This window comes from Dioscorea cayenensis, chromosome 7 (genome assembly GCF_009730915.1).
Source record: "Dioscorea cayenensis subsp. rotundata cultivar TDr96_F1 chromosome 7, TDr96_F1_v2_PseudoChromosome.rev07_lg8_w22 25.fasta, whole genome shotgun sequence".
NCBI classification, from domain to species: Eukaryota; Viridiplantae; Streptophyta; class Magnoliopsida; order Dioscoreales; family Dioscoreaceae; genus Dioscorea; species Dioscorea cayenensis.
Window position 1 is genome coordinate 27,969,086 of NC_052477.1, and position 17,245 is coordinate 27,986,330.

The 17,245-nt window shown below is 38.6% G+C and overlaps 1 protein-coding gene across 1 annotated transcript; it reads left to right on the plus strand.

Moving 5' to 3' along the window:
• Positions 1-8,193: 8,193 nt before the first annotated feature.
• On the plus strand, positions 8,194-10,808 carry LOC120265289 (putative disease resistance protein RGA1). Its single transcript, XM_039273162.1, has 3 exons — positions 8,194-8,647; positions 9,011-9,100; positions 9,694-10,808. Exons 1-3 carry the CDS (start codon positions 8,194-8,196, stop codon positions 10,806-10,808), a joined length of 1,659 nt encoding a protein of 552 aa, XP_039129096.1.
• The last annotated feature ends 6,437 nt before the right edge of the window (positions 10,809-17,245 follow it).

Consider the following 17,245-nt stretch of genomic DNA (forward strand, 5'->3'; position numbering starts at 1 on the left):
TTTTAATTATTTTTATAATATTTTCAATTATAATAATATTTATGATAAAATTATTTAATTATATAAATATTAAATTATGAAAATATAATATTTATTTAATTTTATTACTCAAAAGAATTTCTATAATTATTTTTTTTTCAAAAATATAATATTTTAATTAAAAAAATATTTTTGTCATAAAATATTTAATTATATAAATATTACTTTATAAAAATTTTAATATTTTTTAATTTTATTACAGAAAAATATCTTTATAATTAAATTTAAAATTAATTTATTTATTAAATATTTTTATAATTAAATATGTGAAATATCACGATGCGAGGTATACCACTTATGATTATTATATTTCAAATCTGACAAATCTTTACATGAGTTTAAAATGCTACAAAAATCTAATGTGGTCTAGTTGTTGTCTGTAGTCGAAATTACATGTATGTGAAATAATTCAGAATGTAAACGCCGAGATTTCATTTACATTCATCAAGCCGCTCGTCATTGCAGAATTGATACTCTTTTAATTGTTCTGACTCAATGCACCGAAGAAGAGCCGTAGCTACAGTAAGAGGTGAGACGCCTCAATATATATTATTATTAATTATTTCTATACGATGATAATTTAAACTAAAAATAATTAATTTAATTTAATTTAATTTAATTTAATTTTTAAATTAAATTAAAATGATTTAATAAACAGTATTTATTACATTTAAAAATAATAATGAGAACCTCAAATAACCAAAGCTCAACATAATCAAATGAGAAAACTTAAATAATTAAATACTAACTCCTAACACTACATCTAACTCTCCCATCTACTCTTTAACACTAATGTAAATTAATTAATTAATTAACTTAATAATAATTTTATTAAATTAAAAATATATAAAAATTCTTTAATTTTATATAAAAATATAATTAAAATTGAAATACAAATTCGGTATATTTTAAATAAAAATAAATCTAATAAAATATAATAAAGTATAAGTTTAATTATATTAACAATTGATTACATGTGAAGTCTGCTTTTAACGACTAATTTGGAGATGAAGAATGCAGTGATTTTAGTCTCGATGGTGTCATGTGATTTCAACCTACAGATAAAATTTCCTGTGTAGTAAATGCAGAGAAAAGACACAAAAACTATCAAAACTGCTTACATGTAAAATCGATTTCACGAAAATGAAACCGAAACATTTTACATGTAAAACCAAGGCATTATATCACTAGTGCAGTGAACTAAATGCTCTAAAATGTAAAATATTTTTACATCGTAAAACTCATTTTACTAATAAACCAAAATAATATTTTATACGAAATCGCACATTACACATACTATACATCTACTTTATGTGTAGAATCAAATGACTTTCAAAATGTAAAATATTTTACATGTAAAACTCATTTTACAATAAACCAAATAATATTTTATTACTGTAAAAATCGATTACATTACATTCTACATTACCTATGTGAATAAAGCAAAATTTTCTAGTATGACTCTAAGGAATAGACTACAGAATAAAATAGATAAACCACATTAATTAAAAAGCAAAAATTTAAATACAACTACTATATAGAAACAAATAATACAAAAAAAACAAAAACTGTAATAGAGGAACGAACAATAAAAATAAAAACTAAGACACAACACAAAAAGAAAAAGAAAAAGGTCAAAAGACAAAGGAACATTTGACAACAACTGATGAACAAAAAATATAAAGAATCAGTGAACAAAACAGAATGAGCTAACGGCCTATGCGACCGTGTTAGCTCATAGCTAGAATATCCAATTTGTGAAGTCGCTTAAATTTGTGTGGTATTTGAGGAACTCCAAGTTGCGATTTTGTAGCCAAGTCTTCTGATCTTGCCTTCTTAGCTTCGGGAGCTTCGGGTGACAGAGTTCTAGTTCCCTTCTTTGCTGATTACAGAGGAGGAGCCATGCACATAACCTGCTTCCTTTATCCGCATGAAGGAAGGGTGTTTCTCGTTTCTTCACACGTTAGGGTAGGAGATGTTTTGCCACATCAACAGAATCTGCAACACTACTTAGGTCTGGGAACATGTTCCTAATTTATTATGTAAAATCCGGTTCAGAATCAACTGATGATTGTCTCTCCTCACTTTGTATGTCTGGGGATAGCTGGCTTTCATGATAAATAGAGTCTTCCCCCTGCATATTTGTGAGTTCCTCATCCAAGTTTTATTCGAACACCTCTTTATCTTCCCGACTATCATCCAGGTCTACAAAGTCAATTAGATCAATAGCGGATGATTGGTCATGTTCTCTGTATTTTAAGTGGTTCTTTTTATTTGCTGAGGTTTCTCATAGTTTTTTTAAATGTTTTTTAAACATATAGACAAACCATCTAATATGAATTAAAAAAAGTACTTAGGGTGTGTTTGTTTGGGTGTATTTGGTTTTACATGTAAAACCAAATACTTTATTTTATGAAATTCATTGTTGTTTGGGTGTATTCGTAAATCCTGATGTAATTGGGATTACATTACAATAGCTCTTTTGGTGTACGCGTAAAACCAAATCCCGGGAGTTGAAAACCAATGTATATATATACATACATACATACATGCATACATATATATAAATATATACATATACACACATACACATACTTATACATTTACATATTTATATAAACATATACAGGTATTTTTACACATATGCATATATATACTCATATACATATATGTATATATATACTATATATATATGTATATATGTATATGTATATACTTATAAAGATATATATATATATACATATATACTTCTATATGTATATGTATATACTCATATATGTTTATGTATATATATACACACATACTTATACAGATATATATATATGCACATATATACATATATTTATATATATATACTCATATACATATATGCATATATGCATATATACACACATATACATACACATATACACATGTGTTTTCCAATTCCATATTTATAAATCTTTTCAAGTAAACATAAAATTTTATAATACAGTAATTTCAATTACATCCAACCAAACATAAGATTTTACTGCACTGTATTTTCAAAACCAAGTATTTCTAGTTACATTGATGGGATGGGGTGATCAAAATAAAGACATGTATAATAAACCATAATAGATGGGAGTCATTGTCTATAGTTGTTCTGTCAATTCTAGATTGGACTAATGTTTGAAGGGAAACTATGCTGGCATCAAAAGATGTGCAAAGAAAATTGAGAAGGCAGGATAATTGTCACAGTATGCCTAGTTTAAGCCTTTTAAGATCTTAGACTTTTTGAGGATCACCTATAAACGGTTTCTTTTAAGTCGTCCACTTTGGCAGGTGGGTAGGAGTGGCCAGCAAAGATGATCGAGGAGAGCATGATTTGTCAATTGATTTATTATTATTATTATTATTTTGTAGCTTTGAAGTAAAGATCTAAGTTTGCTAGAGATTTTGTGCCGGTCGACGTCACCAACAGAGAAGATGCGGAGGACAAAGAGGAAAACGGGAAAAAAGGGCCTGAAACCAAGGAGACAAAGATAAGTGGAAGACCAAGACGTGGCAACAGGGCTCTGACTGGGGAGACAAGATTCAAAGACTTTATCATGTGAAGAGTCTGAAAGTTGGTGCTAAAAGTATTATATTAACATGGAGATGTAACCTTAATCTGTTATTAAGGGTAGCTTGTGGAACAAGGAACCGAATGATTATGTTCTTTTAAATGTAATCCATGAGAAGGGGAATGAAGAAGATGCTGCTCCTTTTCTCTTATTCTTCTAATACTTTTCCTTCTATCTCTCCTTTCTTTCTCAACTCTTCAGCTTCCTTCTATCTCTCTTAGAAACCATAAGACTGAAGAGATCGCTACATTGGTGCTTTCATTGACTCCGTCGGCCACATGACGGAGGGGACGATGACGCGATCTCAAGTAATGGAAGAACATCTCACCTTGATCAATGAACGGCAAGATAATATGCTTACGCAAATGGAAACATTATTTGTCTCCATCCAGCAACACTCAGAGCTTTTCGAAACCCTTCAAAAATCTTTCACTGCTCAGCAATCTGTCATGTCTGAACTCATGCTCAAACTATCAAAACTGGAGCGCCCTGGAAATCCTCCATTGCTTCCATCTCCACATCCAGCACCAGGAATCGGAACCCTCACCAACCTGGCAACATCATCGTCAACTTGGTCCGTTCCACCTCCTTCAAACCGTCTTCCCAAGTTAGAAGTGCCATTGTTTACAGGCGACAACGTTCTCTCTTGGATTTTCCAAATTGAACATTTTTTTCTTCAGCTTGCCACACCTGATGATTAAAAAGTCCACCTTGTCGTCTTCTACATGACGGGCAGTGCCCTACAGTGGTATCATTGGCTCTCATCTACTAATCAACTATCTACCTGGACGACCTTCACCCGCCAAGCAGAGTTACGCTTTGGACCTTCTCGATTCATCAATCATGAAGCCCGCTTGTTCAAATTCAAACAATGCACCACAGTGGATGCCTATCTTACCGAGTTTGAAGCCTTATCAACCCGCGTCACCAAGTTGAGTGATACTAGTTTGCTTAACTGCTTCCTTTCGGGTTTGCGTGACGACATTCAAAGTGAACTCTATCTCCTTCGCCCCGAGTCACTCCATGACGCCATCGGAATGGCTAAATTACTAGAAGATAAATGTCACACCACCAGAATTTATGGGGGACAAACCCGTTTTTCTGGCCGGCCATTACCTCCTGTTTCTTCTTCAACCACTACACACCTTCCTCAACGGCCGCAACACATTCCACCAACCTTATCAATCAAAAAACTCACCCCGGCGGAGATGGCCGCCAGATGAGAACGTGGTTTGTGTTATAACTGCGACTCTCCCTACACCAAGGGACATCGGTGTAACCCACCGCAATTTCTCTGCCTCTTAGTAGGCGATGAAGAGGACGAACATGTTGATGACTGTGGACCACCTCCCCCATTACAAGAACCTGAACCACCACCTGATATTTCCATCACCAACGACTTACCAGGTATCTCGTTTCACGCCCTCACCGGAGTGCTCGTACCCTCTACTCTAAAACTGGAAGGCAAGCTTCATGGGCAAGACATCATTGTCCTCGTCGACGGAGGCTCTACAAATAATTTTATTCAGACACGCTAGGCCACCCATCTTGGGTTACCTGTCCAACCCTGCAATTCTATGAAAATCACAGTTGGTAACGGCACCAAGATCCAGAGTGGCGGCATTTGTACACAAGTTCCCCTACACCTCGGCAACGCAGTGTTTACGGTAGACCTACTCTTACTACCGGTGTTTGGTGCTGATGTTGTTTTGGGAGTGCATTGGCTACGAAGCTTGGGACCAACTCTCTTTGACTATCACCATTTGTGGATGGAGTTTGACTACCAGGGTCTACGTGTTCGTTTGCATGGCTTACGCCATCCACATGCTGCTCACACCTCTGCTGTCGCTTTCAAACGGCACGTCCACCGCCAACCTCAAAGCCAATACTTTCACCTCTCTGTTTCCCTCCACTCCACTGTGATCACCGACCACGACACCTTCACCAATCACCGCGCAGCTTCCCCACCACCAGAATTTATTCCCCAACTCCAAGCTTTATTACACTCTCATGATGATATCTTTGCCATACCTGCAGGCCTTCCTCCGCAACGATCTTCTGATCACCGCATCCCATTAAAGGCCGACGTAACCCCCGTCAATGTTCGGCCTTATCGCTACTCGCATTTTCAAAAAGCTGAGATTGAGCGTTTAGTTGGCGATATGCTGCGCGATGGTGTCATTCGACCGAGCAACAACCCATATTCCTCTCCGGTGATCTTGGTCAAAAAGAAAGACGGCAGCTGGCGATTTTGTGTCGACTACCGGGCCCTCAATGCTGTGACAATTCGTGACCGATTCCCCATTCCAACTGTGGAGGAACTTCTCGACGAGCTCGCCACGGCCACCGTTTTCTCTAAACTGGATTTACGTTCCGGCTACCATCAGGTACGCATTCATCCCACTGATAAAGAGAAAATGACATTTCGCACCCATGAAGGGCATTATGAATTCCTAGTTATGCCCTTTGGGTTGTCCAATGCCCCCTCTACCTTCCAGTCTCTCATGAACGACATTTTCCGGCCGATTATGCGGAAATATGTTCTTGTTTTCTTCGATGACGTGCTGGTCTATAGTTCCACATGGGACGAGCACCTGCTTCATCTCCAAACTGTGTTTGTAGCCTTTCGCAAGCATCACCTCGTCGCCAAACAAACTAAGTGCGCCTTTGCTTGCTCTAGTATTGCTTATCTCGGTCATCGTATATCTGGCGCTGGCGTTGAAGTTGATCCCGAGAAGATCTTAGCGGTTACTCAGTGGCCTCTTCCAACAACCGTGCGCGGCCTGCGTGGGTTCTTGGGTTTGACAGGATATTACCGCCGCTTTGTACCTCATTATGCTACTCTTGCATGGCCATTGACTGAATTACTGCGTAAAAACGCTTTTGTTTGGACCTCCGATGCCACCAACGCCTTTGCAGCTCTGAAAAAGGCCCTTACTTCCACACCAGTCTTACAGCTTCCACGGTTTGACCAAACATTTGAGATTCAAACTGACGCCTCCGCCACGGGGATCGGTGCAGTTCTTCTCCAAACCAATCACCCTATAGCATACTTCAGCAAACCTTTGACGATGCGCCTCCAAGCATCATCCGCATATGCTAGGGAAATGTATGCCATTACGGAGGCGGTCCGACGTTGGCGGCAATATCTACTTGGTCGGCGCTTTATCATCTACACTGATCACCAAAGTTTGAGATCCCTGCACTCTCAAACTATACAAACACCTGAGCAGTCTAAGTGGTTGGTTAAACTACTCGGTTATGATTTTCAGATCCTCTATAAACCTGGCAGTTCCAACCAAACCGCAGATGCTTTATCTCGCCTTCAGACGGATCCTGAGGTTCACTTCTCTTCTATTGCTATCTCTCGGCCATTCCCTGCCCTATGGAACGCCTTGCATCAGGCATACAAGGATGACACCCAGATCCAGGCTCTCATGGCCTCCATTCAACAAACACCAGTAGAATTTCCAAATTACACCATCAGAAACAACATAATCCTCCTTCATGGTAAAGTGCTGGTCCCGGCCAATGGCGCTTTACAACAATTGCTCATTTCCGAGCATCATACCACCCCCGTAGGAGGACATGCGGGTATTCAACGGACACTCCATCGCATTAACAGCACCTTTGTGTGGCCCGACTTAAAACACCATGTTCGAGATTTCGTTAATCGCTGCCAGGTCTGCCAAATGGTCAAACCTTTCAACCGCGCACCACAGCGGTTGTTACAACCTCTTCCCATTCCAGGTGCCGTTTGGGAAGCCGCAACCATGGACTTTATCACTCATTTACTGACGTCCGATGGCAAAACTGCGATCCTGGTTATCGTGGATAGACTATCTAAACATGCACATTTCACGGGATTACCAACTAAATTCACGGCCTCTCTTGTCGCTGAAGTTTTCATTCGGGACATAGTGCGCCTTCATGGAATACCTTCTTCCCTTGTATCCGACAGGGATCCACTCTTTCTCAGTAAGTTCTGGCAAGAGCTATTTCGACTTCAGGGCACACAATTGACAATGAGCAGCGCGTACCATCCTCAAACGGATGGTCAAATGGAGATTCTCAACCGTTACCTTGAGGATTACTTACGTTGCTTCACCGGTGATCATCCTCGCACATGGCACCGTCTCCTTCCATGGGCCGAGTGGCACTACAACACCTCATGGCACTCCTCCATACAGATGACCCCATACGAAGCCGTATTCGGTCACCGGCCTCCCTCTCTCTTAGATTATACTGAAGGATCGGCCACTGTCACTGCCGTCAAGGAACTCCTTCAAGACTGTGACCAGGCACTTGCTACTTTAAAAACAAAAATCTTCAGAGGGCCCAGCTACGCATGAAGAACAAGGCTGACGCTCATCGCACCGACATCACATTCCAACCACGGGACTGGGCATTTTTTTAAAGTTACAACCTTATCGGCAGACATCCTTAACTGGCCAACCGACTCATAAGCTCTCTAGACGATTCTTTGGGCCTTTTCAGATCTTGGAACAGATAGGCTCTGTTGCCCATCGGCTGGCTCTGCCGGACACCGCCCAATTACACGACGTTTTCCATGTTTCTAAGCTCAAAAAATGCAACGGCGATCCCTCTGTCCAACTGCTTCCACTCCCTACCACTTTCAAAGACAACCAGCCTGTCTTTCATCCTGCAGAGATACTTTCCTCACGACTGGTTCTCGCAGCAAGGGCGACCCCAACGCCAACACCTCATCCGCTGGGAAAATCACTCTGCTGCTGACGCTACCTGGACAGCGGCCGACGATCTTCGCCGGAACTTTCCTAACTTCTACCTTGAGGACATGGTGGCTCTCGAAGCCGCGGCCCATGTGCCGGTCGACGTCACCAACAGAGAAGATGCGGAGGACAAAGGAAAACGGGAAAAAAAGGGCCTAAAAACCAAGGAGACAAAGATAAGTGGAAGACCAAGACGTGGCAACAGGGCTCTGACTGGGGAGACAAGATTCAAAGACTTTTATCATGTGAAGAGTCTGAAAGTTGGTGCTAAATGTATTATATTAACATGGAGATGTAACCTTAACCTGTTATTAAGGGTAGCTTGTGGAACAAGGAACCGAATGATTATGTTCCTTTAAATGTAATCCATGAGAAGGGAATGAAGAAGATGCTGCTCCTTTTCTCTTATTCTTCTACTACTTTTCCTTCTATATCTCCTTTCTTTCTCAACTCTTCAGCTTCCTTCTATCTCTCTTAGAAACCATAAGACTGAAGAGATCGCTACAGATTTTATCTTCATTCAGCGTTTTGATGAAGTGAAGGGAAATTGCTTAGAGGGAATACTCATTATTCCCGGATTGGGAAATGAAGTTTGAGACCCGTTCGCATGTTTTATTCTGTGTTCCTTTCTGTCAGGTTCATTGCTTCGTTCCTCCTCTCTTTTAGTTGTCTCTCCTCTTGATCTCTCCGCTTGTGGAAAAGGAAGCAGGAAAGGGATTGTCAGAGGTTTCTCCATCTTCTTAATCTCAAGTTTTGATGATGTATAAACTTGGATTGTTACTTCAATAACTTCTCCTGAAGGTTTATTTTCAGATCTTTGATTTTGGTGATAACGTTGTGAGATGATTTCCAAATCTTTGTTTTCATATACTTGTTGATTTTTTTTTTCTCTTTAAATTAGAGCTATTTCTGTTAATTTAGTTTGTCTTGAAATTATACTCAAAAACATTTGCTTCTCTCCGAATAACCTCCACGCCAGGGCAATTAAGTCAAAGTATTATCTCAAACTGATTTCTAGTTAAATGGTTACTATAGCAGCCATCTTAAAAAGGATTTCTCCAATAGAAAATGTTAGCGTTGACTCAATTTCTCATGTTTAGTATAAGCATTAATCTGAGATTCCAAAGAATACAAAACAAGGAATGTTTTTTTTTAAACCAATAAAAGATAATGTATGATCCTGTTTTACATTTATATATATATATGATCTCTGAAGATTTGAGATATTTGTTTATTGCTCCTAATCATTGGTTGTTACAATCTACAGTCATGGCAGAGGCAGTGCTTTTCACCTCTGATTAAGTTGATTTGCGAAAAAGGTAGCTTTGAGAGTAGTCAAGGAGCTCAGCCCCTGACCGGCGTTGCAAAGGAGTTCAGAAGACTGCAGAGCACTCTGTTGACAATCCAAGACGTGCTTGAAGACGCTGAGGCGAGGCAGGTGAATGAGAAGGCGCTGGAGGGATGGCTGAGAAAGCTCAAAGATGTGGCTTTTGATATGGATGATGTCTTGGATGAGTTCACGGTTGAGTTGGCTGATGCTGAGAAGCGGAAGAAGAAGGGAATGAAGGGAAAGGTGTATAACTTGTTTTTTTCTCAGGTTCGTTATAAGATGGCTGACAAGATGAAGGAGATCATGGAGAGGTTTGATGAGATCGCTAAGGAGAGTTCCATATTTGGTTTGAAAGTGGGCGCTATCAAAGAAGAAGAGGTTGGTAAGAGAGAGGAGACTCATTCGTACGTTAACGAATCAGAAGTCTATGGAAGGGATGTAGACAGGGAGAAGATTGTGAATTTTCTGATCAACTCGTTGTCATCAGCATCAAGTGAAGCTAATCCTGATGTTATGGCTATTATTGGGCTAGGAGGGTTGGGCAAGACCACTCTGGCACAACTGGCCTTTAATGATATAAGGGTGTCCAAGGCTTTTACTAAGAAGATATGGGTCTGTGTTTCTGAACAGTTTGACGTCAAGAAACTCACAAGATCAATTATAGCATCCATCACTGAGAGTGAGTGTAATCTCCAAGATATGGACTCATTGCAGAGGTTTCTAAGAGAAAAGCTCAGAGAAGACAGGTTCTTTCTTGTTCTGGATGATGTATGGAATGAGGACCAGGAGAAGTGGGGCAACTTGAAAGATCTGCTCAGTGGTTGTGCCGCGAAAAGAAGTAAAGTCATTGTGACCACGCACAGTGAAAGAGTTGCTTCCATTGTGGGCACCGTCTTGCCGCACTTGCTAACCGGGTTATCAGATCAGGACTGCTGGGTTTTGTTTGAGAAGACGGCGTTTGGTTTTGGTGGTGCAGTGAAAACACCGAACTTGGTGGCCATTGGGAAGGATATAGTGAGCAAGTGCGCAGGGCTTCCTTTGGCTGCCAAAGCTCTAGGGAGCCTGATGCGTTTCAGAAGAGGAGAAAGGAATGGTTGGCTATGAAAGACCATGAGATTTTGGATATTGCCTGAGCATGAGAACCAAATACTGCCGTCATTGAGGTTGAGCTACAACCATTTGCCCTACACGCCTCAAGCCTGCTTCGCCTACTGCTCTATATTCCCCAAGAACTATCTGGTGAGGAAGGAGGCACTGGTTCAGCTATGGATGGCAGAGGGCTTCTTGGCCCATGATTATAATTCATTTGAGACAGGAGACTGTGGGATCGAAAATACGCGCCCTAGTGTCATGTCGGTGCAAGGACACCAGGCGATATATCGAATCACAAAACGTTATTTTCTTTTTATTTATTTTTATCTTTGTGGACTCTTTCCTTTTCCTAATAGATGAGTCCTCTATTATTAATCTACCCTAGATCGAAATCTTGAACCTCCGATTAGCGGCTCAAGTATAAGTAAAAGCAGAAAAAGCTGCAATTATAAATTTCATTATGTATCTGTTACATATGTGTGTATGTATATATATATATATCTTATATTATATATTGCTGCATGTACCTTGTTACTGCATTGCACACCGCGTTGCTGTCTTGAGATATATAAAAGTTGCCACCGCCACAAGATGAGTATTCTTGTTGTTGCTTCAGAATGAACATTTTTTTTTATATATATATAGCTGCTTCGGGATGGGTATTTTATTCTCATAATTTCATCATCAATTGCTTTGACTTTTGCTATTTCAAGGTCCTTTATATCATCCTTTGCTGGGTTGAAACTTCATTAGTACTTGATCTTTATGGAGAGCTAGCTGGTAAAGTACTAAACAACTCCAGTAATGAATAAATCATTGCATAAAGCTATGATGCATGTACTGCTTGATTGATTGTTAAATCATCATAATCTTGAACTCTTCAAAGCTTATAACACCATCTCCATTAATTAATATCAAGCCTCCTGATCATCTTCTTGCAGTCCTCTATGCTTTTGGACTTACCAAAACGGCCAAGAGATCTCTTAAAGCTTTTGAGTGTAATGTAACCCTTTACTTCGATCTCGTATATTTTGAAATTGATAATCTTCAAACTTTAGTTGTATCTTGTGATTCCCCATGAAACCTCCTGAAAGAACATGGAGCTCTTGATACTCACAGGCATGTTCCAACTAGTGAGACGCAGCCAAGTGTCAAATTCTCATATCACCACTCGATGCATAAATCCATCTTCCTTTTCTTATTCTTTGATTAATAGGCTTTTCAAAGGTTTGGTGGGGATTTACGTGCTTGCATGCATTCATATATATATATATATATATATATATTAACTATTCCATATATATTTCTCAATGGTGGGCCCGGCCCTTTTAAAACAAATTTAATTCACATGAGTGCATGCATAGCATAAGCCCATGTTCTCATTTTTGATCATTTTTAATTTATTTATTTCATTTTTATATATGTGAGTATGCATGCATACCATAGATCCATTGCATGGTTCTCATGGGTTCATTTCACTTTATTTCTTTTTCATATATATATATATATATATATATATTGGAGATCATAGGCTTTCATCAATGGATCCTCATGTGAGTATGTATGCATGCATGGACAGTGGTGGGTCCCATGTTTCTTAATTCAATTCACAGCTTCAAACAATACTTGCATCAATAACTATTTAAAGCTATACATGCCATGCATGGCAAGTGGTAGGTCCCCTTTATACATGATTATATAATATTGGGTTGCATTTCTTTCTCCAAATAACGTACTTACTTTTTAATAATACTATCATTATTTTTACATGAAAGTTGATCCCAAACCATGCATGTCAATCTTGATTTTAAACTTTAAAATGTTTATCACCGTTTGATTAATTCACATGAATAAATGTGAATATGAGGGTAATGATTGTATTAGAAGGCTACTGCATGGTACTACCACTCTCTTGAGTAACTTCAACATAAGTATCATGCACAGATCCTGGAACATTCAAAAAGAACCCATTATATATATATTGTTGATGATCCACCAATTGAGTTATATAACCTGTCATCTGAATGATGATACCCACAAGATCTTTCCAATGTTTGACATTGGATAAAGCAATCAGATTGCAAAGCACGTAGACTCTGACATCCCATTATTCTCAAAGCCTTCAACTAATCTGCGTAAGTGGCTCCATCATACCTTGCTTAAGATTTTTGCATAAGACGATCGAGAACTTCAACAAAGCAGTAATAAAGAAAAAAATTAAACTCGCTTTCATGGTAACCAAGGCAAGCCTTGTTTTGAATTTCCCTTGACTTGACCTTCAATGAGCACAATTCTTGGAGCCATTTGATCTCGAAATTCATAAGACAATGCTTGTCGATCTTGCAGAGTAACCCCTAGGTGCAGCTCAAGTTTCCTTACCTTGAGCTCAAGCACCTGACTTCAATTTGGAGACTCTGCACCCATTCTTTCTCCTGAGTGAGCTCAAGAGCTGTCGATGAGTTAGTTCTTTGAGTTTCCACAACAAATTCATCTATGAGTGCTTGTAACTAACTTGCTTCAAGTTTAAGTCGTGAAATATTTGATTCACCGCCTCCCGCTTTTACATGAGCCTATTGTTTTTCCCCTTATAAGCAATGTACCAAATCATCGCTCACTGAATAGTCGAACTCCATCCATGAATTCAACCATTGGACCCTCGTGCCCAAAGTGAGTATTGTCATTCGCTGCCTTCTTTCTTAGGAGGATGACTTGAACTATGGGAGATGCCCCAATGTCACCGTATTCAAAGAACTCGAATGTTTTTAGAAGCCCTAAACCCTTGTACAGACTCCACAAACGCCCTCCGATCATCTTCTCAGACACCGATCTCTTCCTACCACATGATCAACCCCTCCGCCCCCTTTCTTCCTTTGCCCATTGATCGATCCTCACCGACGCCACCACCGAGATCGTCTCGGCGCTTGTCGCCGAATGTCAATCCCTCATCGATGCCACCATCGGGCTTCCCCCACCTTTTTGTCTTCGACATCACCGCCCCCTAGTGAACTCCCTCCATTCCTCTCCGCCTCGCGATCATCTCCTCCGCCACCCGCATCACCAACCGCCTCCTTATTCTCGAGACGGAAGATCGCCGCATGTGAGAAGATCGGTCGTCGATGATCTCCTTGAGACCGAGAAGGATCTAGAGCTTCTTGTTGAGCATCTCTCCTCGCAGTAACTCCGCTTTTCGCCTGCATAGAAATTGTTTACTTTTTGGTAATTTTCTCCAGTCCACAAAGAACACACCCTCTTCAATGGGTAGCAGGACAACGAAGCTAAAAGAAAGGCTTTTTGATTTGATGAAGCTTCCGAGATGGCAAGATTGTCTTTGATTAGACAAACTGCACTTGTTGTTCTTCTTTGCATAGGTCACAATGTTCTTGATTATAGTAAAGGCGCCCCTTCATCTTGAAATCACAAGTGCTAGAAAATTCGGAGGATGGTATCGCTCTTCCTCATCCGACGAGCGGAGAAACATTTCAAAATGAATACGACTTTAGATGGCGCACTGGGTATCCTCCCGTTGTTGCGTGGTCGGTGGCTTCTCAAGCTCTTCTTCATGCTTCTGACCCTTTGTATTCACAACTCTAGATTTCTGCACTCTTGTCGTGACACAGCGAAGAAGCAAATGGGCAACGATGTTAGTGTCGACTCGTTGGTGATGGCTGAAGCTCCAATATATATTTCTTCGATGTTGATGACTTAACTCACGCGAACAACAGCGTACGGCAAGTAGCAACTGCAACCACAATGGCAATTTTTATATAGATATATAGATATAAGAGGAGAAAAGACCTTCTGTCTTCTTCTTCGATTCGATCTTTTTCCTCTCCTTTTCTTATACCCGTCCCTCTTCTCTCGGGTTTCTTCCTCCTCCCTCGTTCCTTCTCCCCGCTCTATTTAAAAGCATTCTTCACTAACCGCCTCGGGTCTCACATGGAGGCTGCTGCGCGATCGCTGATGCCTGGTAGTGTCTATCGTGTCGCGACCATGCTGCACACGCTCCACCTACTCAACAATAATTATTAATTAATTAATTTTAATTTAATTTTCTTTTAAAAATATATATATATATATATATATTTATATTTTATTTTATGTAATAATTTTTATATATATATATATATATTATTTATTTATTTATTATTATATTTTATTATATATATATCTTTATCTTTATCTAATTATTATTATTATTATTATTATTATTATTATTATTATTATTATTTTTATTTTTTATCAGATCCCGATTATATTATATGTATATATATTATTTTATTTTATTATATATATATTTTATTTTATTTTATTTTATTATTTATTTATCATTTTATATATATAATAAATCTTTATTATTTTATTATAATCGTATACATATATATTATCTTTATCCTATTTTTAATATATTTTATTATTTTGATTTATATATATATATATATATATATATATTTATCTCGATTTAGTTTTTGATTGATTTAATTTAATTTTAATCATCATTTATTTTTATTTATTTATATAATATAATTAAATCTTTTTATCGTGTGTAATTATTTTTATTTTTATTTTATTTTTATTTTTATTTATTATATTTATTATCATTATTTTTATATATATATTTGCATCGTGATTTGCATTCATGATCGATCTTTGGGATTGAGATCGCCTTTAAACAATTAAAAATCGCTCGAGATCTACGCTCTAGCCGATCTTGAGATTTTTGGATACTTTAGACCGCCTTGAGATATGTACTCTGGATATATCTAAGAGTTTGAATATTTAAGATCACCTCGAGATCTGTGCTCTTGGCTGATCTTGACATTTGTGCATTTTAGACCGCTCTTGAGATCAGGTGCCTCGATCGGGTCCCCGAGATTTGTGTATTTTTTGATATTTTGGATCGCCTCGAGATCGGTGCCTCGCTGATCCCGAGATTTGTGCATTTTAGACCGCCTTGAGATCGGTGCTCTCGATCGGTCCTCGAGATTTGTGTATTTTTGGATATTTTGGATTGCCTCGAGATCGGTGCTCTCGGCTGATCCTGAGATTTTAGTATTTTAGACCGTCTTGAGATTAGTGCTCTCGACTGGTCCTGAGATTTGTGTATTTATTTTATATATATATTTGCATCGTGATTTGCATTCATGACTGATCTTGGGATTAAGATCGCCTGAGATCTCGCGTCTCTGGGTCGATCTTCAAATTTAAAACTATTTAAAATCGCTCGAGATCTATGCTCCAGCCGATCTTGAGATTTTGGATACTTTAGACCGCCTTTGAGATATGTACTTTCGACGATCTAAGAGTTTGAATATTTAAGATCGCCTGAGATCTCGCGGGTCTTTCGTCGATCTTGACATTTAGGCATTTTTAGACCGCCTTGAGATCGGTGCTCTCGACCTGGTCTTGAGATTTGTGTATTTTGATATTTTTGGATCGCCGAGATCGGGTGCTCTCAGCCGATCTTGAGATTTGAGTATTTTTAGACCGCTTTTGAGATCGGTGCTCCTCGATTAGTCCCGAGATTTGTGTGATTTTGATATTTTGGATTGCCTCGAGATCGGTGCTCTCAGCTGATCCTGAGATTTGTGTATTTTAGACCGCCTTGAGATCGGTGCTCTTGGCTGGTCTTGAGATTTTGATATTTTGAATATTTTGTCTAAATTAGGAGATACATTTTATTTATTTATTTATTTATTATTATTATTTTTTATATAAAACAAATGTCTCCTGCTTCATACTTCTCTCACGAAGAAATTTTAGTGAGATTGAGTGAGAGAAGTAGGAACTTCAAAACTTTTTATATGTCATAGCCGAACACATTTTTGATTCATGAAAATAAAACTTTAAGATAACATGGTGTATATTTCATTATAGACAAAAGTACATAAAAGTTAATGTTTGCCTCAGGAAGTACGCATAATCGTACATGACCGGTCTACCTTTTTTTATTTTAAGGGACCAGACGTTCCGTCATAGACAAACATTCTACGTTATACATAGTACTTCTTTAGAAAACGAACATTAATAGGTGGCATGGGTCTTTCTCCTTTGTCATCAATAAGTTGGTATGCACCTGCTTCGTAGATGATCTCCACGACATATGGACCTTCCCAATTTGCTTTGAATTTGCCCCCAGCTCGCTTGTTGGTGATGATAGGCCTTCTGAGAACAAGAACCATTTCTCCCTTTGTAAATGTACGGAATCTGGCCAGCTTATTATATGCTTGAGACATTTTTGCTTTGTAAACTTCAAGATTTTTGCTCGATTTCTATCCTTTTTCATCAAGAGAGTCTAGTTCATCTAGGCGTAAGTCGAATATTATCTTCATTTGATATTTCATTCTCGAACGGCATTCTTAATGAAGGTATTTGAATTTCAAGTGGCAGGACTGCTTCAGTTCCAAATACTAGAGAGTATGGTGTGCATTGTGTTGGGGTCCTATATGTGG